General features: G+C 44.5%; 2 protein-coding genes across 2 annotated transcripts in view; one reads left to right on the plus strand and one right to left on the minus strand.

Annotated features, from left to right (window-relative positions):
• Nucleotides 1-14,051, minus strand: part of RHOJ (ras homolog family member J) — a 55,594-nt gene extending 41,543 nt beyond the window's left edge. Inside the window, exon 1 of the mRNA XM_080594037.1 lies at nt 13,375-14,051. Within this exon, the coding sequence (XP_080450163.1) occupies nt 13,375-13,552 (178 nt within the window). The 5' untranslated portion in view covers nt 13,553-14,051. The remainder of the gene's footprint in view (nt 1-13,374) is intronic.
• LOC308195870 (inositol 1,4,5-trisphosphate receptor-interacting protein-like 1) overlaps nt 1-26,951 on the plus strand; it is a 92,099-nt gene that overhangs the window by 31,869 nt on the left and 33,279 nt on the right. The window contains exons 2-5 of the mRNA XM_080594026.1: nt 1-1,888; nt 15,197-15,383; nt 17,831-17,966; nt 18,203-18,296. The exon at nt 1-1,888 is cut by the window's left edge and continues 27,681 nt beyond it. The gene's annotated coding sequence lies outside the window, so the exon portion shown is untranslated. The remainder of the gene's footprint in view (nt 1,889-15,196; nt 15,384-17,830; nt 17,967-18,202; nt 18,297-26,951) is intronic.

A 26,951-nucleotide genomic window follows, 5' to 3' on the forward strand; every position in this document is an offset into this window, starting at 1 on the left:
GAATATAGGTTGTATTTCAAGCTCGGACTAATTGTACTCAACCCAATTTCCCTGACTATGGTGGTGTTCTTCCTAGTTTATTCAGGCATAAGCTCCAAACCAGGTCCTGTATTTCCTGCATAATCTATAAGCAGTGTCGCTAGAACGTGGGTACAGACATTTCCCCCCACATTCACTGGGCGTCACCGCTGAGGTCCTTGACCCAGTGTCACAAGCTCTGGGTTCCACTCACAGCAGCAAGATATGAAGGAAGATGTGCTTTGAAAACCTTTGAAAGCACTTAGACTAACTTGCTTCTTCTGGAAATCAAACCTATGTGGTCTTATTAATTAGAATGTAGATTTATTAGACAGTAATGTGATGACAAAATTCATCGAAGGAGAAGAGAAAAAAAATCTTTAGGGAGCATATACTAGAAAGATTAAAGACACTGTGAGAGAAAAACAGTTCTGTTTTCTCTTTTCCAGAGCACTTGCCTTGTGCTGTCGTTATGTTTGCCAAGGCTTGCAAGGATTGCCAGCCTCTCCCTGCAGCCATCGCATCTCTTTATATTGAGAGAGGATAAAACCACACCTGAGCTCACACTATTTCAGGCATTTTCCTTGGAAATTTTTGTCTCTGTTGCACAAACATTTCATTTAGAGGAAGTGGGTGGAAATCTGCCTTTGGATAATAATGGTTGTGATACAATAACTGTAAAATGGATAATAACAGTAACCGACTAGTACTGGCCAGGGGGCTGATAATTCAACTTTGCGGCAACTTCTGAGGTTTTACTATTTGTTTTCATTTTACAGTGGAATGAAAACAAAACCTTCACGTATTATGTTTTCAATTTAGGTCTTTCTTGCTGCACTGTCAGAAATAACTAGAGTGCCCTGGACCTCAAGAATTTGTCCTTCCAAGTATTTAAAAAATGCTTCAACTTCCATGAATCAGCATTTTTCCTGGTGGGATAGTTCATCAAAAATGCTCTGGCCAGAACTTTTGCTAACCCTAAAAGTTCAAAATCATGCCTAATGCCCCAAAACATAGTTGTTACAAATAACTTGTTTTATGGTTTATAGATTGTTTCTGGACTGTCTTCTCTTAAGTATACCTTTTCCCTCTGTCCTCTAAGGAGGTACATCCGTTTCCCACCCTCCTCCACTTCTTTTCTCCCATTTTCTTGGGCTTTTCTTGTTTCTCATGCAGCTTCTGGGCTCTTTTGACCTTTCCTAGGTTACACGCAAGAAGCTATGCTGAGATACTGTTTTTATGGTATGCTGTGGCAGGGACTTGCCAGGAAAGAGGTGGCTGCTGGACGGTCTCTGCAACAGATAGTGGTCACTGCAGGGTGGTCCCACTACCTTCCTGCAAATCCCTGTCCGGCTGCTCTTTGGTTTTCATTCTTCTCAGATGGCATTTTCCGTCAGGCAGAGCTGACATCCGTGAGAAGGCAGAAACATCTGCTGTTATGCCCTGGCCGGCTGCCGCCCTCACCAGCTCGGCAGTGCTTGAGGAAATCCGAAGAGCCACACGGTAATAATTATCACTAAGTGCTTGTGGGGCAGCCGCTATGTATGCAATGTCTGTGGTTTGGGTTTGGACCCAGCTGGCTCAGGGATGGCTCAGCAGGACCTATACCTAGTTCTGGCCAGCCCCATGCTCTGTGCTGCGCCTAGGCATGCTTTGGAAAAAACAAATTGTCTTTCTTCTTTTCTAACACTTCAGGTGGGAAGGCCTTTTTTTCCTATTCCTTGGAAAAATGAAAAAAGACAAACAAACAAACAAAAAAAGCAGAGTGGAAAATAAATATCCAGGAAAAAAAATGCATCCATTCATTCTGAAAGATGGAGGGAACAGCAGAAAGGGGATCAAGAGCTGGAATGACTTCATGTGATGAAAGGTAAAAGGTGATTCTCCAGTCTTTGTATGAATTGTCACCATGAAATAGTGTGAATGTTATCACCCAGGGACAAGGTTCCCCTGTGTCCTCAGGAATTTCCACCCTGTTAGGCCTAGTCTCAAAACACCGTCTTCCTTGCAAAATTCTCACAAGAGTTGTTCTTTAATGTCTCGTGTTCGTATATTTAAATAGAGAACAGGGGGAGGGAAACCCAGTTGGGAGCACCATGTGGAGACAACACAAGTTATTCCTGTTCTACCATTTTCTCGGCATAGATTTCCTCTGTCAAACAATACTTCAGATTCAGGACCTCGTTCTGCATTCACGCTCCCCATTGCTTCTTACTTCCTTGGGAGCACTGGGAGGGACTTATGGTATTGCTACAAGCAGCTCTTTACAGGAAAAGAAATTAATTGGGCAATATGCTTCAAATAATGGAAGAATGAATTATTTCAACATTTTAGCAGTTTCCCCGGAGGGAGAGTAGAGGGAGGAAAATGCACTTAACACTCTAAAATATTAAAATAACAAGAACCACAACAACCTCACCCCTCTGGACTTCAACCAAACTGAATGGTTTAGGTAAATTCTCAGCAGATCTCCAAGTGGTACACCATCAGAGAATATTTCTATGCATGGCAAGGGAAATTCTCTATATTAATGATATAATGAACTGCATCAGCTAATCTGGAGTTCTTCAGTAAGGCCTGGTTTCTGGCAGAGTAGCTGAATATTTTTCGAAATATGAACTCCCCCTTTAATATCAAGTTTGATTCTGTTTTCATGGATGATATTAATGGAAAATTGCTTTCTTGAAGCTGTATTTCATATATATATATTTAATGAGAGATGTTACTCCCTTGTACTCCTGGAATAGGCTTAAGATATTCACAGCAGTAACTAAAAGGCAGTGAGATGAAGGGAATTGTACTTGATTTTTGAGATTTACAGGTTGCACACACAGAACAAAGCAAAGCAACACTCTTTCTACAAGTTTAAATACAGTATACAAATACCCTCCTCGATTTTGTTCATGCTCTCACTGAAAATTTTAATGGCAAATTTGCAGAGAACAAAAAGCAGACTAAACTGAAAAAAAAATACAGACAATTCTATGGCATCCTTTGTGTTTTGATATAGTGGTAAAGGTATACATGTAGTTCTAGCTAACTAAAAATAAAGATACGATTACAAAATACCTATCTGTGTAGGCAGATCCTGAACCCTCATTGAAATTTGTGTGCCCATAAGGAGCAATTTGGGAGTGGGATCATAGAACTGACCCTGTCAACAGCTGTTGTCCGACTTGAATGGACAACATGAAGCCCTTGGGTTCTTCTTCCCCTACTTCTGCAAGCCATTGCTTGAACTGTACAGAAAAAAATAGACAGTCTCAGGAGGCGTATTTCAGTATAAAGAGTTTCTTCCAGGGCTGAGTTTCCTCAGCGGAAACGCCTCACCTTTTAAATGAAAAATCAGGTCTCTGCGTTTCTGCTGCTTGTTGCCATTGCAGTGGTGCTGCTCACGGAATGGGTCTCAAGCAGCTGGGCCCCAGAGTCAGAAAAGGACCTTGACTCTACACCTAGTTATTGGAGGAAAACACACGGAGGTAAGCCAGCCAGTCCTGAACCAGAGCTGGGGACGCTGCTCAGAAATAGAGAGCGTCCGAGATGGGAAGGGTCTGGCCTTTGAGGACGGAGCTGCTCACAGCAGCTGGATGGCTGCCCGCTCTGGAACTGGAGCATGGGACAGTTTATGAACTTAAAGCACATTTTCCAACCTTATGGGATTTTCCTTATGATCTGTTCTCAGCAAAGCAGCGTTATTATTGTAAATAGATGCTCTTTTTGTCCCGTCTCCCAGGGGATAAAAATTCATGTTATGTTTGAAAATGTATGTTTTTCCCACTCGTTGCTGAAGCAGTTCCTTTCCACAAGGTCTGCAGAAAGCCGAGCATTAGCAGATACTGTTAATATCATTACTTCAAAGTTCTAGCTGAATGTCTTTGCCAGAGAGTCTTTAATAAAAGACGTGGCCTCCGTCCCCTCAGAATTGCAGGGGTTGGAAACGAGTTTCAGTGAGTCATCTCAGGCGTCCTCCTGCATTGTGGCAGGACCTCTCTGTCCAGCCCCTCTGCTCTTAACTCTTTCAGATGCCTGACTGCTGGCTCCTGTGCTTGTCGCTGGGACTGCTGTTTCCACAATACACTTATGTACTGCTCTGAACCAGGAGCGAGGATCCAGCACTGTGGTGCTGTTCCCACTCCTGCTCCCAAGCCATCACCCTCTTGCCTGTGCCACTATGTTTGGGAATATTTTTACAGCTGCCTCCCTCCTTCCTTTGGGAGGTTTTTCAGCTCTTTTTTTCCCCAGTGCTTCTCCTGTTGGTGAATGAGTTTTCCAGGCTTCTCTTCCCTTGAGGCTGGTTGGCATGTTGTATATTTATGGAGTGTGCCAGCTCCCGAGGCAGAAAGGCAACCCTGGGGCAACTCAATTTTTGGTGTGCTGGACCTACCCTAAGTTTGGGGAACTGTGCCAGCTGTCACACAGTCCTCATGCCTTCTCCTTTCCTGGGATCAACACTTTGTGGCTTCAGGGACTAGCTGAGGACACCACTCCCCAGCAAGAGCCACAGGTTGCAGATGGTTGCTGTTCCCCCAGCACCCTTCCAAGCCATCTTGAATACTCATATAATGACTCTCTTTGCCTTTAGTGATGTCTCTTTAAGAAGAGGTTATTGGTTTTGGTCATAAATCTATGAGTATGTATGCAGCAGAGCAAGTATTCAGGAAAAGCCATCACTGCATAATGAGATCTGCATCCATCTCAGCCAAAGGTGATAGCAACCACAGAGCTGGACTGTGCCATCAGGTCCTCCTTCATGCTATGCTCACCTGGCTGTGTCTCTGGGACTGCTGAGCCATGATGGATGGTGCTTGGGATTGCAATGAGGTGTAGTGATTCATTCTCAGCTTTGGGAGAGCTTTCCATGTCCACCTGGGCACATGGGAAAGTCATTGGCTGATTAACAGCACTTGAGCATTTTAGCACATGGACAAATTGCACGTGAGGTCTAATCCCTGCATTCAGCTGAGGCTGCTGATAGCATGGCTTGTCTTGGGTGAAAGACTTCTGAATTTGAATAATGTTTGGCAATAAATAGGGTAAATTCACCTTTTTAATTTTTTTTTAGGTTTTATTTATTAGAAATTATTTCAAAACACATTTTCCGAGATCTTATGTGGGAAAAAAAGGAGAGGTGAATACCCCATCACACATCCAGTCTAGTGTTCACCCTGATCTCAGTGGTTCTTGGACAAAACCTGAGGTGACAATTTACAAAGCCTCCATTCCTCTGTATCTTATTCCTTGACTGGAAAAGACTCATAGCTTGAGATACAAGAACATTATATCTGACAGGAGACTGGTGAGTGGTTGAATGATCACCCTTAAAAGAAGACTAGAAATACAGTAACTTGGATTTTTTTCATTGCAAAGATAAATAATAATTTGACAGGAGATGTCATTATTGTTTAATGACTTTGTCTGAACAGAACAATTGAAGGAAATATGTTTGCTCTTCCTCATCCCTTGCCATTTCCATGATGTCATTAGGTTTGGCCCTAACAATTGGAAAGTTAGAACATAGGAAAGGCACTACCTGTAGGGTGAAATGTACACAATGATGCACGGTAGCAATGATTTGTATCATTAGCACAGAGATCTGTATCAAGGTTTATCAAGAGAACAGATAATGAAAAGGAAGCTTTGGTAAAGGCATTGCATGGACTTACTAAGAATCTAAGCCATTGTAACTGCAACTCATTTAGTCGCACACTAGCACATCCTGCAGAAATGAAGAAGTTTGTACTTGTCTAGGAACTTTGTATAGGTGTTCTTGCTAATTTTTTTGTTTGTTTGCATGTTTTTTCCTTCATGTGGAGCATCTGCTGTTGAAAAGCATCTGCCTGGTTGTCAGTGTGTGCCTGGTATGGCACCACCTGCATGTGGTTTTGATCCCTGTGGAGGGTGGCTGGCCACATGTACTGAGTAAATTATTACTTTTAAGAGAGTGGATGTGATTTTTAGTTTAGTTTAGTGGATGTGTTTTTTTAGTGTAGCTGTAGAGTCCTCCTTCAAGAGCCAGGGTCCGCAGTTTCAGACTTGGTTTTCTCAGCTTATGTTACCTCCTGCAATGTTTCACCCTTAAGGAGGGGAGGAAAAGACTAAGACTGTCTTCCAGTGGTGGAGAAAAGGGTCACTTTTTCATCACTCCCACTGTTAACCCTTTTTCTGCTCCAGACAACCCCCTCCATGTCTCCTCTCAGCAGTCCATTGCTGCATTCACAAAATTTCAAAATCTGTTTGCCCATCTGTATATCAGAAGAATCATTCCAAAAAGTCCCTGATGTAGCACTGAGCAGCTTTAAGATAATTTGCCTTTCATCAGACCACATTTGGGTCTTACCCTGACCTCTTACAGAGGATGGTGTCAGCTCACATTTATTACCTCTTACAGAAGTCTTATTTTTTAAGCAGCTAACGATAGCACTCAATCTCCCTGATATCAGGTCCAAACTCCTTTTTTGGAAACCTTGTTAGAATTTCCTCTCTCTAGCTTTCATGTGGTGATAAATTCCTTGGGTTAGTCACATGCCATAAAAATAAGTATTTCTTTTTATGCCGTTTGACTCTCTCATCTTTCCAATGCATTTCCAACTGTGGCTTCCCCTAGAAAAGCCATCATTCTACCTCTGAACCATCAAGACACTCAGATGGTCTAACTTACTCCCCTCTTAGTATTCTTTGTGTTTCCTATTGCCCTTGAAACACCACAGATCTAATAAGAAATGGTAGACAGAGGGGTTTAGGCGGAATTTGGGCTGGATAAATCTGGATAAAGTAACATGGCTGCTTCATCTACTTCTCTAATTCCTGGCACTATCCTTCCTGACGTGCGTTATAGTTTGTTTATTTTCTATGTTTAGCATTTTGACTAAATGCAATTTGCTCCTGGGCTGTGAGTTCAGTCTGGGGTGATAAACAAGATGTGCATGGGTATAGGAGGGATGGGCACGGGGCTCTTTTGTGTCTCTTCGTAGCATAAAGCTTTTGCTTGTGTAAAATCAAGACATTAATAGCAATAGCACAAAGAGAAGCTGTATGGCAGAGGCAGAGGCAAAGGTAGGAAGCAGCTCAAGTGCTGCACACTCCTACCCAGCCACAGCTGCGTTTCAGTAGTGCCAGGGGACAACGGGAACATCGCCACTCTGTCACTGCTGCAGAAACGATCTGCCCTCAATAAATAGTACCACAGAGCATGCACACACCTCTGTCTGCATGGGCTTCAAGTGGCCTGTGCACCCTCAGGACAATACAGGGATGTGTGTGAGGAAGAGAGATATGAGCGATAGTCATCTCAGCTCTTCGCGTGCTGTAAAACACCTTCAGGAGGAAAAAGTCTTAAGACGCTTGAGTGTGTATGCAGGGCCTCTTTCATTTGAATGTGCAATAACCATGGTCATTCAGGTAAAAAGCACCTCTTGAGTATATAAAGACCGTCTAGGCTTCCTGGATGTGAAAAAAACATGACGATTATTGGATCTTCTCTAGCTTATGTGACACAGGACAGAGAATTAAACCTTCTGTGGGGAGCCTAAGTGTAAGTGGTTTTATAAAATTTATCTTCCTAAAAAGGCAGCCAGGAAAACCTTTGATTGCACTGGTGGCTTTCTGTTGTGTCGAATCTTGAATGTGTTATTGAGACCTTTGTTTTACTGTGGATGATACCGGGAAGATTGACAGAGAAGTCCTTGTAGCTACTGAGAGGCAAAATGAACGTATCTGTTCTGTGGCTGTTAGTCTGAAAAGCCAGATCTTAAAAGAGAGTCAGTGCTTTCCTGTCTCTGATAATGTTCAAGTCTGTTTGATCAAAACTGGATGAACATTAAAAGGAAAAAAAAACACTGCAAACATCCATGCAAATAAACATCACAGCTCGCTCTCAGTGCTATTTATAGCTGTTTCAGTTTAATGACCCCAAACATCACATGAAACATCTAATGTGCTACCAAGACTGTTTATAGCAGACAACTGTCTCAAGAACATGGTAGTGTGAAGACTCCCACGGCAGCACCCTTGCAGAAATTGCAAATCTCCTTGGGTAGCCTCATCCTGTCTACTAATCCTGTTTAGGAAAAATTCGACAGGGGAAAAAAGTAATGGGATGGAGTTTAGGTCATTGCTCACACACCCTGACAGACAGAGACAGGTCGAAACCAGTGTGCCCATGTAAAGCATCAGCAATCAGTAATAACTCGTACATCCAAAGCATGGACAGATGTGCTGTTGTGCCTACAGCTGGAGAAGTTCGGGGGTGTTCCAGCACCCATCTGGTTTCTGCTCTGTCTCAGCTGCTGGTTCCTCCCCCGTGGGGAGAGGCTGCAAGGAGAGGCTGCTTGAGGTGCCAGGGTGGTCCCAGTCTCCCTTGGGTGCTCCTGCCTGCACCAGAACTGAAGGTGCCTGCTTACAGCCCACTGCAAGCCACTCTCTTTCACGGGAGGACAGGAGCAGCAGTGATTTGTGTCAGCGCTGTGGCATGCGGGCAGCATATAATGGTTTTATGGATTTGCATAGGCACATGCTGACTCTTCTGGGCAAGAGTGATAGTACTGCTCCTATGCTAGTAAAAATGCTGGAGCAAAACTCTTTCCCTTGCCATTTGCCTTTGAAGCTCAGCAAGGGTGGGTTCTCTGCTCTGCAACACCAGTGAGAGCTTCAGCCCCCTTCAGTGCTCAGTCAGCCCCACTAGTTTGAAGAGTGCATACTAAAGTACAAAGAGCTTGTCTCCTAACAGTAATTAATAGTTGTTTTCTTCTATATTGCTTTTAATTTACGGAGCTTCAGTCATGGCTGAACTATTCTGTATGCTATTCATTAGCTGATCACATGCCACTGCTAATTTTTTTCAAATGGATTCACTATTTATAAATGTTCGTCGGTTTGTGCCGACACATGAGGGAAGGAGGGACATATTTATGCCATCTACTTCAAGTCTCTAGTGCAGATGTTTGCAGCTCCCCTTCAGAGGGGCTGACTTCTCTCTCGTTCACCAGAGTTACACCTTTGGTTCCTAAAGCTATTTGTCTGGCATTCACCTGTGTGCAGTCCCTAAACTAGACGGTCTGAGACGTCCTGCCTTCTTCTCCTTAGACTAACCATCAAGTGAGTCCATTCACTTTCGGTTGCAGAGTGGGCTGAGTTAGGCACATGGGCTGGTACAGCTTCCCAGTCAACTGAGGGTTTGCATATAGAAAAACAAATGCACTTTTGAGTATAAATTTTGGGGTGAATACATTTCATGCTAAAAATTGCCTGGTTTTTAAAGTTCATGAGTATCAAACAAGATGCTCAGTGGCTGCCTAAGTAAAAAAGATGACACATCTCCCCTCTGCCTTCCACAGAATGACCCTGTTCATTTTGGCACTATCAAACCAGCTCGGCTAGTAATTAATTGATCTTTTTGGTACAACCTCAGCCCTAATTAAACATTTATAATTTCATATAGTTAGACACAATACAAGTCACCCTGGCTGAGAGACCTTTGCTCACGGAAAAACGGTGTTAGATGTTGGAAAGACAGAATGGAAGCATGTTAAAGCATCTACTCACTATCCAAACAGTCCCTATTGTTACAGCTATGGCCAGTAATATCCTGTTTGTCACTGGGATTGCACTTTGGTTCGCCTGCCCTAGAAACAGCCATTTACCTTGTGGCTAAACCCTTTCGGTGTGGGACTTGGATTTTCACCAAAGGTAAGGAAACCTAACTCAGGGTTCTGGCCTCCAGCAAAACCTCTTCAAAATGCCTCGAGAAATAAACAGAATCATAAACTTCCCTGCATCCAACAAAAAAGCCCAGTTTCATATCCAAATAACAAGTTCGCCTTCCCCATCTGTCTGGCATTACCTCTGACCCTGCTCTATATCCATCACATCCCAGCCCTGGCAACGGGCCCTGAACAAATTCATTTTTGTGGACTGTGGGTGAAATCTGTGGCAGAATATTAGTGGTGTGGAGTTAATAACTGGTTTGGACTTTTGTACCGTGCAGCTGCGTACATGGTGAAACGCCAACAGCCTTTCGTCCCAGGCAGTGCCGTATCCAAGCCCTGTGAGCTGTCTGCAGGAAGCCTGTTCCTTCCCTGGGTGAAATCCACGCATTGCCTTTGATTTTCTTAGAGGCAGGGCGAGTCCAAATTTTATAAAGTGGCTTCAAGCCCTCTCATGTGCAAGGCTAAGTGCCATACAGACATAATACCAGTTGGAGGTCAGCCCTTTGAAACGCTAGTTGCTTCCTCAGGGACACCTTGTTGGTGTGCTTATCTGCTTTGTGCTGTTGAAAAGCTGCCCCAGGTCTGCGGCTGACAAGATGCAACAGAGCAGGGCAAGTAGATGCAGCTGGTGCTGTGGGGCGGTGAACGGTTAACGCCTTGGCCATGACAGCGGTGCATCTGGAGCTCTTCCCAATTCTGGGCTGGATAGCATCACTGTCTCCCCCGAGTCGCTGGAGTCGCGGCGGTGAGAAACTGCTCTGAGATCACAATTGGAATCCTCAGTTTTTAAAGCCTCCCCCCCCCTACTTTTTCCATTAGAAAGAAGGAAATTTGTAAATGCCCTGGGACTCACAACCAGGCTGTGACCCGGTGAGGCAAGACGAAGCACTTGCTAACACACCACTGCTGCTAATAATGCCTGGGTGAAAAACCTTCAATGGAAAGTGCAGCTTTGCAAAAAATCTGCTGCAATTAATTGCTTATGAGCATTTTCAACACAGACCAGCTGAAATTGGTTTCAGCTTGTTTGGGTAGGTCAAAATGGTTGGTTTTGACAGGGGCAAGGGCAGGGGCAGACAAAGCCGTGTGGTGAGGTAAATTTCAATGTGATTTTCTAGCGCTTTGACCACACTCCAGGATCTACCCACACGCACAATCTTTCTGCGTGCCATGGTGGTAGTGCCATGCCCATGTTACCACCATGCCACCTCTCCTTGTGGCCATGGGCTGCCATGTGGGGAGGGGTAGAAGGTCCATTACAGAGTATCCTAAAAGCTGTGAGCTTAGAGGTAAGTCTGAGCCCAAGTGAGCTCTTTCCTCTCAGTGTACACAGTATATTAAAGTATTTTAATGGGTTATGTTATATTTTATGCCACATAATGTCTTTATGTTATATGAGTGAGTTTTTTTTTTTTTTTCTGGCACTCTGCTTCAGAAGCCTATTCTATTCTTATTCCAATTCCTATTCTATTCCTATTCATATTCCAATTCCTATTGCTCAATTTTATGTTCTGCTTTGTAGTGAGATAGGTTTAATAAACAATGGGATTTCTCAAAAAAAAGAAATTCCATTTTTGACCAGTGTTAGTTTTGACCACTGGCACTGGACAAGGTTTGTCTCGCAATCGCATGTTAATAGACAGAGCTATTTTTTCCCTTATCTTTCTGAACTTTGTCATCAGAAACATTCTTAGTTTACATTTATGTGCTATAATAGTTTAGAAGGCAAACAAGAATAGCTGGAGATACTTTACAAGTCTAAATCTTCAAAGCCTGAAAAAGCAGATTGGTTTAAAAGTGCACACCTACTGCTTTTACCTGGTACCCTAAGGAAACGAGGATTATAGAGTGACACTCTTCATCTTCCTGTCCTTCTCTCAGCCCTCCTCTCCCTCAGTGATTTTGGAGCCCACTGGCAATTTCTACCACTTCTGACAGAGAGGAGATGAATTAAGGGACGTCCCTGCAAGTGACCTGGGAGGGAAGAGCCGGATGCCCCACCAAGTGCCAGCCTGAGTGGCTGGCATCAGCACCTGGGTGTGCGCAGCCCCCATGCATACACTTGTGCCCCCATGCTCACACCAAGGGCACTCAACCCACAGATCAACGTATATGTGGTCTGGTGCCAGCTAGCATTTGGGTTTCTCCATACGCAGAGGCATTTGCAGGGCTCGGCAGAGAGCAGAGGGTGGTGGGCGCTGGAGCCAGTGTATTGCTGGACAGCAAGGCTGTAAGGGACAAGCAGACCTCAGCATATCATGGGAAAGTAAGTGGGTGCTATCACAATACAGGACGTAAATCCGTGCAGCCTTGCATAGGATTTGTGCCTTGCGGAAGTACTTATTTACACCATAAAATATTCTGTCATATATCTTGTTTGGGTAAAGATTTTTTTTTTCTCTAAAATGGTTGTTCGGTCTATCTGGTAGTAATAATAAAGAAAAGAGAGTGTTGCTTGCATTAGAAGTGATGCTGCCCACTCTTGTGGAGGAAAAGGTCTTCACATTTCCATGGATCAGATTCTGCAATTACACAGCTTTCTTGTTTGGCCAGTTCATCTGCTAAACCTGACACGAAGCCAGAATGAAAACAGAGATTTTCCCATTACAGAACACCAAATCTATGATAAGCCACGCCATGAAAATTCAGTTTTTAAGGAGGTGGAGAGAGAATGAGGGAAACTCCAACTGCTGCTGCAAGATAAGCAGCAGTTCTGCAGTGCTTCTAAAGTCTGCTTTCAGAGGGGATCTTAAAAACAACAACAACCATAAGGCAAAGGAGCAGTGAGATAAGAAAAACAACAGAACCTGGGATAGGAAAACTTAAGCAGGAGTTTGAGCAACAGTTTTAGCCTGTCACACCATCTGTGTGGTAACTCTGGACACAGCTGGGTAAAGTAATTGCTACAGATAGAGGCCTGTGAATATTATGCTTAATCTGTGGGTCTGTTCTGCACAGTGATGCAGTCAACATCATCTATGATCTCCGTTATGTTCATATTTTTTTCTTACACTAAAAATTCCCTCAGTATAAAGTACTCAAACCAATCACCGCTTCTGCTTTCTCCGCTGTCAAGTTATAATATTAAATTCTATTTATAGATGGAGTAAAAAAATCTCCCTGAGAGCTATATTCTGACAGCACTCAGAGATATGCTGATTTTCTCAAAGATTACTCCTTAAATAGGACATAAATATTGTAATTTATGTAATTTATCACCAACAATGTATATTTTATGTATACATATATATATATAATCTTCACCATAACTGCAGCCTGCAAAGTTCAGAACTTCAGAATTGAAAAAAAAAAACAAAACTCAAACCAAGCAGCTGAATATAACCTGACAGAGGCTGAATTATATTTGTTGTCCCCAAAACCCAGTGTATTTAATTCCATCCCTAATGCTTCTTACTTGCTGAAAACAAACAAAAAATCGGAAGCAAACAAAAAAGTTCTATGCATAAATCCCACGTTGCCCCAGTTGTACGAACTGCCATCTAAGCTCTCTGGCCACCGTCCAGGCCTGGATCACATTCCTGGATGAGAAGTAACCCGTACATCGCCCCCGAACCATCCTTGATCTTCCCTTACCTCCCACCTGGCCCTCCTGCAGCTCCCCATTAAAATTCCTTTTAAAGCCCTTCCTTACCTGCGTAGTGGTCAAACACGGTGGGCACGTACTCCTCAGGGAAGGCGTCGTTGGCATAGCTCATCAGCAAACAGGTTTTCCCAACCGCGCCATCCCCAACCACCACGCATTTTAACATCTTCTTGGGGCTATTGCTGCTCCCGTCAGTGCAGTTATCATCTTCTTCCTTGCAGTTCATTCTTGCTGCTGCCACCGCTGCTCTTGCTGCTCCCAGGACTTCCAAGTGCACATGAAGGAAAAATGAAGTGCGATTGTATTGACTTTTCCTGAGTTTGGAGTAGTGGTGGTGGTGGGGGGGGCGAGGAATCTCAAACTCAGGAAATCATACTAATGTTTCCAGGCTGTCACAGCCGCTTCTAACAATTACCAGAGCAGTCAAGAGAATCATCGAGGTGAATAAATTAAATATAAGGAGAGGAATATTGCGAAAATCTGTCCTTTCTTGTTCGTCCGAGTCAGGAAATCCTCATCCTGCCCCAGAGTTCTCGGTATTTATTGCGACTTAAAAAATATCAGCAGCCTGTGGCTTTGAGTCGCGTCTCCCTTCCTCCAGCCTGGCCGCAGGAATCAGGGATTCCTGTTAAATCCACTCCATTTTCCATTTCATTTCTAACATGGAGGAGAGTCTGGAGGGTTTTAATGGAGTTTTTCCTTTCTTTCTCCAGCTTGCTGTGTGTCAGGAAATCATGGGTTTCCTGCTGAATTCCATATTAGGATCAGTGGGCTTGTGAAGGGCTGCAAACAATGGGAGCTCTGTGTGTATTTGTACTTTGGAGGAACTCTGCCAGGACATGGAGAAAGAAAAACACTAGAGGTCTCTCTGCAGACCGAAGTTTTTAGGCTTCCTGCTCCATCCCGCGCTCGGGCTGGTCTCCGGGCTGACGGCACTGATTCGGACGAGGAGGATTTCGGAGAGGCGTTGGACCTCCGTGGCCGTGCAGGGTATGGCGAGGCTGGGAGCCCCGCTGCTGCCTCGGCGGTGTCAGCTGTGCTTTTCCCAGGCGTGATCCCCGCTGATCCCGGGGTCGGTATTTTCTTACATTTGGGAAGAGAAGGGGGGGAGGTGGAAAAGCAGGCAGGAGTTATAGAGGGTAGGTAGAGTTGAATGTGAACTTGCTCTGTGTCTATAGCTCTTTAGAAAAGTTGGTTTGGAATAATAAATCATTGATTTTTTCAAGCTGGGCACTCAGAAAGCATCCCTTATGTTCCCCCTCGTTTTCCCAAATAAGAAAAAGAGGGATTCCTTCTCCCCACCCCCCTGCCCCAGCGTAGCTTTGTAAACACAGATAGAGAGCTAAAAGAGAAATAAAGAGTTACATGAATTAAAATGTGTGTGTATATATATATATATATATATATATAAAGTCCCCATAGCGTTCTGTGGAAAAACAGCTTTGAACTGTACGATCCCTGCCCCCCCCATCTCAGATTTGTTCTGGCACTTCACGTGCCTCCTGTCTTCTCTCAGTTTAAATATATAGCAGTCTATATGTGGGCAACGTAAAGGGCCAAACTCCCTGCTCCTTCCACAGGAAAGATTTTGCAGTTTCCAGCAAAAACGAGCCAGACATTGACATAAAGCCTAGTCCAGCGGCTCGGCACATCCTGCTGGCTGCGTTTCCCTTCCATAAGATTAAAAGGCTTTGAAAGGGGGAAACAAGCCCCCGCTGGGGCTCCATGGGGAAGCGCACCAGCGCTACAGGCTTCCCCTGCCTTGCTCATGCCTGCTCACACAGAAATGCCCCAAAGCTCGCACAGCTGCTGAGTGACACACACCTGGAAGCATAAAGACCAACACAATCCTAATAATGAACCTTCTTAGCCCCAGGCTGTGTGTTCTTCAACATCTGCAGTGAAGGGGGCTCAGCAGACTCACCTGCAGTCTCGCCTGGGCAGGCCCAGTCCCATCCCTGAGCTCTTCAGAGACCCGGCAGTGTGATGGACCAGGCTCTCAACACCTTCCCCAGGAGGTGCTCGATGGATAAAACAAGGGAACAAGGTTGAACAAGGTTTGTTTCTTTACCTGGATAGCCCCAGGTCTCTCTTTTCCTGCTTTTAACAGGCATCTCTGTCATTCAGTAATTTATGCAACATGCCCTGCATTCAGTTATCTTCCTCCTCTCTTTTGACAAGAGGGCTCTTCGGAGGTGCTGTTAGATGCAGCACCATACCCATTGTCACAGTCATCGTTGCAGGGTTAGCCCCAATTAGGATTTTGGGTGGCATCCTTTTAACTTCAAAACTACAGCCAAAAGCTGAGGTTTACCCCCTCCCCCCCCGACCCCCAAAACTTGTGAACTCTAGGCACCCAAAGCCCCATTGTTCAAACAGTCATTCCACCAGCAGCAGCACATCTGGGTAATCCTGGTGGGGTTCAAGTGTTACAGGATTTTGTTCCTTAAACTTCTTGCTGCAGCTGGGGCAAACTCCAAGCTTGTGCCTCTGTTTAGTTATTACATGGCTGGGTTGGTGCACTGACACTCTCTGTGCCTTTGCTTACCAACCCACTGACCTTGTTGGATAAATTTGCAAAACCCGTGAGTAAGCGTATGCTGTTGCAAGGTAACCGCAGAGCCTGAGGAAGCAAAAAAAAAATAAAAAAAAATCCAATAATTCATGGTTCAGTTCCCCATTGCCTCTATCAGACAGAAACAACAACTAACTCACTTCCCATTTTACACAGGCATAATTTATCTGTGAGCTTTTCCAACACCAGCCATGGCTCTAGCTAAGGCAAGCCTTAATGTTAGTTAGGCCAGATTTAAGCCTACAATAAAATCCACACGGTTCATTCCACCACACTCATCAGGGTTGTGTTGCTTTGACCATAAAGCTGGGAAGTCTCAGCAGGACTGTCCCTTTCCATTTTTCTGCAAGAGGTTAAACAATGAAATTCCTTTGTGGTTTCTCTGGAGGCGTAAGACACTTCATCCTCCTCCCCACCTTTCTTTAAAGGGTCTTTTGAAATTGCTTAAAGGAGTTAGCTTTTGTGGTTCTTACAATATCGAGGGGCTGAACTGGAGGGTCTTTGTAGAATCCTCCAATTCCAGCTTCTTATTTATAGGTACCTTGTGGGATTAGATGCATCAATAAATGAACTACATCCCTTAGCAATGGAAACGCAGCCACTCATTAGACTCTACCTAATGGCTTTCCTGGGAGAGGCAACAAAATTAGTTTATCTTGAAGGTGAGGAAGGTTGACATCTTGCCCATACAGCTCTCAAATTCAGTGCTACAATTTTGCCTTACCTATATAGATGATATGTACAGCTCTAGCAGAGTTATGATAAAGTCGTAAACTAAGGGACCAAAAGCATATGTTTTCTTTAACCTCATTACTTTAACTTGGTTTGGCACCATTCAGATCAGCTGGACCAAAACATCGTAAGAGCTGGTTAGTTGCAAGAACATATAATCACGTTGGTTTATACTTCTCTCTCAGGAGGCTGAGACAACATTAACCCCTCTGCAATCTGGGGTTGTATCTTGCAAAGTTGGCACTGGCTTTGCTGTGTGAATTAACAACCCAGTCCTCTTGTCTACAAGTCTAGCAAAGTTTGAGGCAATCCTGCCATGTCTAACAAGAGATTTCTTAACCTGTAAATTGCAAGTGGCAGTGCTTTAGGTTAACCTGACCCTTGTGCAGTTGCAGTGCAATTTTCAGCTACCCTTAAACTGCTGCTGCAGAGCTGCCTACGAGCCCCAGCGTGGAAGTCAGAGGGTTATTGGTAACGATCAGCAAAACTCAGGTCTTGTGATTTAATCTGGATCCAGGGCTTTTTCGCTCTTTCACTAATCAAGTTAGAAACGGCCAGCTTTTCTCACAAGAAAAGCTCAGTCCTTCCCATCTTACAAATCCAATAAGAGCAGGCTGGTTTCAAGCCACGAATTTTGACAAGACGTGCCTGAAGTAAAACAGTGAGCCCAACTAGTCTGAATGCTTGGAAAGCTTGCTTTGCTCCGTGTGGTTCTCAGCTATCCGACCCAATTTTCTTCCCACTCATTTTACAAGCCTCTAGCCAAGATCATCATGGCAAGAAGGGAGGCTGAAGGAGACCATAATAGATATAGGCAGATGTTACTAGCACTGGGGAGCGAAGCTGTCACCTGAGGCACTTGCTAGCAAAGATTCTCAAGCAAAGAGCTCTGCTCTAGTTGAAGCGCTTCTGACCTTTTGTTAATTAACAAATTAACTGGCTGCAGACCTATTCCTGGGACTGCAGAGTATGTCCAATTCCCACACGTCTGTGTGGAAGCATCAGCTTCATCTTCATCAGCACAGGTCTGACAGGACAGTCCCTGCAGCTGCTTCCTCAGGGATCAGTGAGTTCAAGGCCTGTGAAAGGAATTTTGGTGAGAAGATCTGTGGGAGGTGAAGGACTTGCAAATTTGTTAATTAGCTCTGCAATGAGCAGTATGTTTGCCAATTAAATCCATTCTCTATTTCTCTGCAGGCTTTCAGAGGGAGAAAAAGAAAAAAAAAAAAAGCTGTATTGTGCTCTTCCAGCTCTCCTTCCCTAACCAAATCTGCCACTGCCACATTTTTCCCCAGTGCCTCCTGTCATCTTCCTTTATGCAAGCTTAAAGCTTGTAAGTCAGAGGAATTTTCTCTGTTAAATATTTTCTTTCTTACTCTTTCTTTTCTTTCTTACTCTTCTTCCCTTAGGCCTTGCCCTCCTTATCCCTCGCCTGCATCATCCCTTCTTGGCCTAAACAGAACAGATCTGTCCCTATATTCTCACCCATAGGAGGCAGCTCCATGGGGTGGGGGGTTTTGAAGGTGACTGCACTGCCATGAAGCTTCTCTCCCCACCTCTTGCTGCTAGAAACAGCCTCGTCCGTCCTCCCTCCTTCCACCTGCCAGCCCTGATGTGGGAATGAAGTTTCTGGCGCTGCTGCTGAACTGTAAATTGACTTCAGGTAAATCTTCTCACATTTTTTCTTATCCTTTGTCCAATCTGTTGGATTGTCAGAGGGTTTTTCTTTTTTTGGAGGGTGAAGGGGGGCAGGGATTGTATTGTTATCAGACTGAGCATAGCAGAACCATACTGAGCTTAATTATCACTGTGCAGTTCAAAGCCAGGTCAGATTCAGCACCTTTTCTGGACTGTGAGATGGTAAGAGCCAGACTCCTGCAGTTAAATGAAATCAAGACTTTAAGCATCCCTATAGTCACCATACTCTCAGGGGAGCCTCCTGGACCCCTAGTCCTAGATAGAGTAGGCTTGGGGTGGTTTCTCTTTGTTTTTGGGTTGTCTGTATGCGTCTCTACAATGCGGTAAGAAAAATTGAAATGAAGGCATTTTATCTTTATTCCCTCCATCCTCTGTTCCCCTTTCTTGCTGGCAGCCCCATCCATCAGCCTCCCACCCTGGTGAAATGGTCGTTGAGACCTCAAGTGAATTTGATATGTTGAAAAGCAAAAGCAGTAAAAAAGGGAGGAAAAAATAACAATTTAGCATTGACCACAGTGGGGATGGAAGCACTCTGCGTGAAGCATTTTTAGAGGCAGTTTGCTGAATGGGTAGGTGCTGAGGTTCGGCTTTGAGGCTTGTTGAGTGAGAGCAGGCCTCTTTACAGCCATCACACACCATCAGTCATGCTGCCACCATCACCACCACTGTGGTGGTCCACACCAGCAGCAGGGAGTCTCCTGTTTCATGCTGCTGCCATGGATATAATTAGTGTCATTGGGTTTCCCTTTGGAATGAGGAGCTTATAAAACAAATGACTTTTGGGAGATGAGGTCAAGCAAAGGATGATTCATGTTCTGCTCATCAGAGTACCCTCATCGCTGAACTTGTTTCCCAAAGACAGCTGCTATCTAATGAGATCTGCAACACGGTGTATTTGTGGGTTTCTGAAGGGAGAGGGATGGAGGGATTATTTTCAGCTAGGAAAGATGATGATCAGCTTGTTAATTTACAGTTCTTTCTGCATCCCTGTCTGTAGATAGTCCTGTGTTACCCATCCATGCAGCTGGTGGTACTTGTCCAGTGGCTGTATTTCCAGCTGTTCTGTTTATAAGTATTTGCATTTTGACTTTGGGGGTCAGTTTTCCTTGGAGGTGTGAAAGTACCCTCTGGATGGTGCAATATGTGCATCTGGTGGTCTAGTGCATCCCTCCATTTGCATCAAGTTTCTCTCATTTCTTTCCAGAAAATTGTTGGCTGTAACCTCTGCCTTCTCTCCTGTCTGGTTCCTGTCTTGCATGGCTGTTTTATATAACTTTTTAAGTTCCTCTCCTCTCCTCTCCTCTCCTCTCCTCTCCTCTCCTCTCCTCTCCTCTCCCTCGAGTAGAGCTGATGTCTGGAAAAAAAGCCATTTACTCCTCTCCATATGACAGTGGGGAGAACTGGACTTAGGTATGTGTTCAGCCAGGGATTAACAGAGCAAGAAAAATACCACGTCAGGCAGTTTCTTCCTACCTACCTATGGTGTCTCCTGTACAGGATCCTTTTCTAAATTACATTTATTTTGGGTTGAGCAATACAGCAGGAGGTTAAACAAGGAGGAACCTCATCTATGCCTCTTCTGTATCTTAAAATATCATTTGCAACTGTAGATGGTGGACTGCTGAGAATGTAAAAGGGCTGCAATCAGGAAATCAAACTGCACCAAGGGCACCAAAATTGTGACCAATTAGCAGAGTGCATATGTGTACTCAGTGAAGTCATTAAAAGGACAAATCTATTTTGTTCGCTTGTGAGTAATGCTTGGGACATAATCCGCAATTTCTTTAGAAGCAGAGAAACTTCCCCAAGTTAGATGTGACTGAAAGTTATGTCTCCAACGGGGAGAAAACGTTCACGTCTAAAAACATGCCAGTTGGAATCTGTAGGTTTTCAGCTTCCCCCTTTCAGGCCAGATTGCCAAGCTGGCTTTATCATTGGAATGAGCACACAGCTGATTCATAAAACATTCATGCAGAGTTTTTACTCTCTTGGAAAGAAGGGAGCAGGCTGCTTCCAGGGAGGGGATGTGCTTTTGTGCTTCATGGGATCTTTCTGCCTCCACTCAAAAATTAGCAGAAGGCTGGCGCTGCCTCCACATTTCAGGAGCACGCAGATGGGACAAGGACCAAGGTAGAAAACGAAGGGGTAGCAAGATTGTGATGGGCTTTTTCTCTGCTGTGTCTCCTCGCTGAGCCTATCCTGAGCAGAGTGTTGTGGCAAAGGCACTGCAGTGAGATCCAGGGACCCATTCCCAAACCCACCACTCAGACATGCACAAGTGGAGTGGATCACTTAAGCCATGCCCTTACCTCATGTGTAAAACAGGAAAGAGAAATGCTTCCTGTTTTTTTTTTTGTTTGTCTTTTTGGTTTTGTTTTTTTCCTTTATTTATTTATTTTTTTTTTACTGCTAACCTTCAGGGCAGAGACCAACTCCTGCAGCATGTGAGGGGGGTGTGTCTGTGGAAGAGCTAAACCAACCTATTTGCTGGCTGTCACCAAGAAAGCATTCGGTCTAACCTCACAGTGAGCTTGTTAAAGGTTAAAAAAAAAAAAAAAAAAGAAAAGCTGTTTCAGGTATATATTGTTTTCCTTCATGTTGTATTTCTGTGGGCTGAACTCTCTGTCAGGACAACCCAGCTTTCCATCAATGACAGAGTGATGGGAGGAGCACTGGCAGCAGCAGGGGACTTTTTTTTCCTCTTTAGAAGCAATCATTTTTGTTTGTACCACCCAATTGCCTTCTTGCTCCAGAGGCATCAGGGTGTGGTGGTAAAACAAGTGAGGAGCACGTGCATCCTACCCAGGCTGCAGAAGCTTGTGCCCAAAATTGCATGAGGCCTAAGGTCAGAGCATTAAAGCAAGGCCTTGGGACCTCCAGGTACCTGAACGGCATAGGGAGAAAAATTTCAATTTGCTGTGTCTGCTGGCTACTCACAGACAATTTTTGCAGCCACAGCAAACACAGGAGCTGTATTTGGTAGCTCACCACTTGGGGAAAGAGGTATCAAAGCATTTGGGGGAAGGGGTGGCTGAAAGTTCTGCTCAGTAGCTGGTAATCCTTCTGCCCTAATGGACTGTACACCAAGATCTTCTTGTGGCCAAAGGCCATTAGACACGTATAAAGTACCTTCGGGTGCTGGGGAGGAGTAAATGAGAGCTCCATGGAGCACAAAGAGTGACTCCCCAGAGCTCAGCGCAGAGGGGACCACCAGGTGCTGCCACCCTTAGCGGGTCCTGGTGGCTCAGTCCCTCTCCACCATGGAGGCCCCCTTACGGTGTATGGATTGTACCTAGCTCAAGGGCTACAGCCTGGGCTCTCTGAGCTCATGCCATGGCAATGTGTCCCTGTGCTCTCTAAAGTGTGTATCCCCAGTGCTTCCCAAGAGGTCAGTGCAGGATTTGTGCTTGGCAGAGTTGTTGCTGCAGGTGATACAGCTGTCAATGTACCTGTGATAACATGTTTGGTTTGTGTGTGTGTCATAAGCTGCAGTCACAGCTATGGGTTGCAGAGCAGACATGCCATGGTAAATGTTCCTGGCTCTTTCAGGCTGATATAGAAACTTTTTCACCCATCTGTGCCACCTCCTTCTCACTGTTATGTGGCTTATTCCTCTACCAAGAGGGCACTGAGATTTCTCATTAGGAAGCACTGCTTATTCAACAATGGCTGTTTGTGAAATTTAGGCATAGTATATCACTGGGGAACTGTGACTGCTAAATTCTGCAATACGGTACTAAGTTCCTAAGGGCCAGAGTTTCCTTTCCCTGCTCCCTGTGCTCCCACTGTGGCACATTTGTGTAAAATGAGCCTGGCTGCACATTTGCCACCATCTCAGAGCTGTCTGGGTTTGCTTTCGGTGTCTGCTATTAAGTGGCAGGAATCCCTGTGGGTTATCTTTCTCGGTTCAGCAGCATTTGAAACCATGCTGTCTTCATGAAAATGTATTCTGTAATGGTGATTTAGTAGGCAAAGATGACTCATGAGAACTTCAAATTTGGTTTGACTTTATTGCAGTCAAAGGTCCTGTAATGCACCCAAGAGGTTATGGAGTCTCCATCCTTGGAGATATCCAAAAACCATCTGGACATAGGCCTGGACAACTGGCTATAGTTGACCCTGCTTGAGGAGAGGGGTTGAACAAGATGACCTCCACAGCTTCCTTCCAACCTCAACCAGTCTGTGATTCTGTGATCAGATACACCATGCAGCTTGAGCTCCTCTCTGTTGCAATGCAAAATGAAGTACATGCATATATTTTGTATGCCTCTCTCCACATACATCCCTAAGGACTGGAACTGCAGCATATTTCAAGAACTTGTACAGAGTCCTCTAGTCACACAAGAAATCATGACTTTAGGTTCTTGCGTTTATCATCATTTCTTTCAAAACAAATATTCTGTAAACTGCAGCTTTCGTGAGTAATATGGGGATCGGTTCCCAGTGAAGTGTTATTGACTGAGTTTGACTCCAACATAATTTTTTTGCTGTCTTCAAGACATATTTGGTAATAGTCAAATACAGGTTGCTGGTTGTTACAGCAGTGAGTAATGTCTAGGAGGTGGTGAGGGGGATCCATCCTCATTTTTGTCTTGTCTCTCTGATTAGTGAACAGCAAGCATCTGACCTATCTCTTTGGCTTATGTTGGGGATGAACTCTATATTTTCAGATATTCTGGGAAACACGTAACTTCTCTTCCTTGCCTATGAAGCAGCTTTTGGGCAGAGGCCTCTGCATCCTTTCTCCAGAGGGCTGTGATCAGTGCTGTATGGAGATGAACAGATGCCTTGAAACAAATGGGTTTATTTAACATGTGAAGCAAAACATTAGAGGAACTAACTTAAAAACAGTAAGCAGCTGATAAGCATCTGTAATTTAGGCTTCAGACTTCTTTGATGGACTTTGCTCATCATTGACAGGAGGAGAACAACCCCAGATTACGTGCTTTAACTAATGCAGGCGATCTGAAGACACAGCCTGCTCTCAGTAGGCATCACCCAGTAGGATTTTTTTTCTTGGAAATGCTTTTCCCAAAGCCCTGGGCCTGCTGTGCTCATCTGGGCCCTGTGACCATATGGTACACTGGCTTTTGTCAGGGGACCCAGCTGTGAAGCCTTCCTTTTTCTTTTTCAGCTCAAGCATCAAAGCAGCCTGAGAGCACAGTGTTGCAGGAACCGCTCCGTAATCATACCCTCCACACCAATTCATCTTTAATGCCTTGGCCATAGAGCTTGTGGTGACTCTGAAGTACGATCACGCTCCCATGTTCAGTCCCGAGCCCACCAGCCTTCATCACAGTCACCAGCTGAGCTGAGAGCTTGTGCTGTTTAGGTACACGATTGCAAATAAACCTGATGGCCTCAGAAAACATTTCAAACCTTCCTGTCCTCTCTATTTCTGCCCTACACCTATATCTGAGAAGGGAAAGCTCCTGAGTCCTGGAAAATGTCATGTCTTTCTGTCACAGGTGAGAGCCCTCTACTTTGGTGGCGAATGAATATCAGCAATAAGATTCTTCATTTCAGCTTGTTACTATTACACAATTTGAAATGCTTCAGTGATTTTTAATCTTTCCTCTATATGATCTTCAGAGATTCATCTGCTTTCAAAATGGCCACTGAGAACAATTTTGCTGTTTTAGCTATTGGGTAAATAATAAGTCTCACTTAAACCTGTTCACTAAGTGTCTGAATAATGGCATGGTACTTACACATCTCTCCTTATTCTCCAGTGTCTTGAGCATTATTAATTTTTAACAGATTGGAAGTACAGCTCAGATTGCCACCAGACACTTCTTGCCTCTCTCAATTTCATCTAGACCATCTTGGGCCATATTTTAATTATTGGCAAAAACAAAAACCAAACCCCAAAACCTTACTTTGTAGGTTTTTCCCACAGAAGGAGCTGCCAAGCTCCTCAGCAAATCTGTCCCCGTGAGACTTCCCAACTTTTTTGACCAGGTTCAGTTCTCAGTTCTTTTCCAGATTTGCACTGAAGTAACAGGCATTGGAAAACAGTCCACTGGGAAATCGTGTGAGGGTGGGTTCATGTGACAGATCTTTCTGCAGCTTGTCATGCCATGAATAGCAGAGCAACAGCCTTTCAGCACTCAACCATGTCACTGCCTGCGTTGCTTTTGATGGAACTGGGGTGAGTGCCTGCTTGTGGAAATAAGGAAAAAGTTAGCTAACTGTTTTTATCTCAGGGAAAGGGTTGGCGTGTGCTTTCATTGAAAGTTTGCATAGTATCTTAATTTAATTGTCTCTTGTTACCGTCCCTGCTCTGGTTGCTTTATGCTGGCATGTAGGATTTGCATTCAGTAGTGCTTAGAAGACCACAGTGGTTACATTAAGCACTGTAAAAACATACAGGGAAACTCAGCAGCCCCAGCCCCATGGTGTTTGCAGTCTAAAGGTGCAAATGACAGGAGGGAAGCAGAAAGGAAAGGGCTGTCCAGCTCACGTGTTATGTAGTGGTACTGCTAGAAATAGCAGCCCATGCCCTTGACTCATGAATCAGTGGTTATCTTCTGAGTTAAATGCCTTTGAGTCATGTGCTGTGCCTAGAGCATGTTGCTCCAAGTGCAAGACCAGGGCCAGGCAAGCTGTTTGCAGGATTTTCCTGCTGTGGGATCTGTCACTCTTCAGTATTTGGGGAGGACTGAGTGTGAGGTGCTAAAACTGTCCTCTGGATGCTACTCAGCTGTAGTGCAGACAACCTGTAGGCTTAAGATGGAAATCCTCTGAGTCTCTCCATAGCAGAAGATGTTTAGTTGAGATGTGACTTGGAAAAGCACATTCCCTCTCCCTACTCATTTGTATCAAAGACTGTATAGACATAGACAAAGAAAACCTGATGACACAGGGGCCTCTCCTTAATTCAGCTCTTCCATCCTGTCCATGTTTAGACCATCCTCATTGACCAGGCTTGAATTTGGATTTGAACTTGCTGCATCACACAGCTCACACCAGCTGCAGCCGTTCTGCCCCAAGGGGCAAAGTGCAGAGCTGGACACTTGCCTGTGGCTGGATTTCCTTGGCTGGCAAGTCCCTTGGCTCCTGGCTGACACAAGTCAGTTCGGGAGCCAAGAAGTTGTCAAGTTTATGGTTTTGAGAAGAGCAGAATCAACATGGGCTTGAAACTTCTGAGAAGGTCTTCTCTCTGCCTTCCAGAGCACAGAAACCCTGTTTATGCCTGAGCAGACCGGAGCTGATTGAGCCAGCAGCTTCGCATAGCCATGAGCTGACCCCTCGCAGTACGCAGCTGCTCACAGCTGTCCCGCTGTGGATGCACACAGCTTCGTTTTTATGGTGTAGGGCGAAAATTTGGGCTTTAAAACACTATCAAGCTATTTGCTTCTCTTTCTCTGTCTCTTTCCACAGCTGACCTCCATGTCCAGCCGTGAAGGCATTTTCTGGTTTGAGTGCCGCTGAGCAGAGTGACATCCCGGCCTCTCCTGCCACTCTGTAATTAACAGCCCCAAACATGGAGCAGTGTCTGACCCTCTGACATTTTTTTGCCAAGGCTTTTATTAATTTGACACTAGTTTTCATAGCAACTCACCAGGGAGCTGTAGCAAACACTCAGCTGTACCTGACAGAAAATGGTGAGTTTATATGCTCCGGAGGTTGTGCTGAGCCTCAGAGGCGAACTGTGATTTGAATCCTCCAATTCTTTGTTTAAAAAAAAAAAAAAAAAAAAGGATTGAAGTGGGTACAGAACAATTGAAAAGTAGTATTTGTATCACCTTGGGCTGCCGAACTCTGTTATCATGGTCTATCAAAGCTCCCACCCTCTGGGGATCAGGCACATAGACCTGTAACATCCCTGTGCTCAGTTACACTAACGTCCCTGTTCATGAGGAGACACTGCCTTGTCACCTGGAAACTAACTTAAAATGAAGGGATGTTTCATTCATTACCTGATGGAGAATTCTTTCATCTTCTGAGGTGAGCTTTTCTGTTGTTTCCGTGAAAAACTCTTCTCAGTGCTCTTGTGATCCCTTCACTCCTGCTATACTGACTTCTGACATGAGCAGACTCTTACATAGTAATGTTTGGACACCTCACATGCTTTTTTCTTGGGCCAGACACTGTGATGGTGGCCACAACATATGCAAGTTTGGTATTACTTTTTTGTGGACTTATACCCTTGTTTTCACATGGTCTTTTGCCTCAGGGTTCCTTATCCTAATGCAATTTGGTGGAAGTGTTTGTCCAGTGGAAACTGTCTTGACCGGGGAAAATCCTTTTTTTCTTTTTGAAAAGAGAAAACTTTAAATAATCTGTTTAAGATAGTTCTGCATTTACAGATAGTCTCCTTCCTTAACCCTAAATTCCAGACATGATCTGTTTGCTCTAATTAGGGACTCAGTCCACCCCAGATTGTTTTTCACCCTTAGGTAATTTACAGCCTCTTCTATCTTTTCTCTTTGCTGCCCAGTTTGCAAGCACCTCCCTCATCTGTTTCCCCTTCCGTGTGCAATGCACTGCTCTTCAAAGGCCCATCTATTGTTTTCTTGTTTTATTGTTAGTCACCTTTGTCTGACGTAACTGGAAAACATTACCAACGTCGCCTTCTTTCCTGGCAGAAACCAGACTGCTTCCTACCTGTCTTCCT

Source organism: Anser brachyrhynchus (assembly GCF_964034855.1).
Source record: "Anser brachyrhynchus genome assembly, chromosome: 5".
Classification (NCBI taxonomy): Eukaryota; Metazoa; Chordata; class Aves; order Anseriformes; family Anatidae; genus Anser; species Anser brachyrhynchus.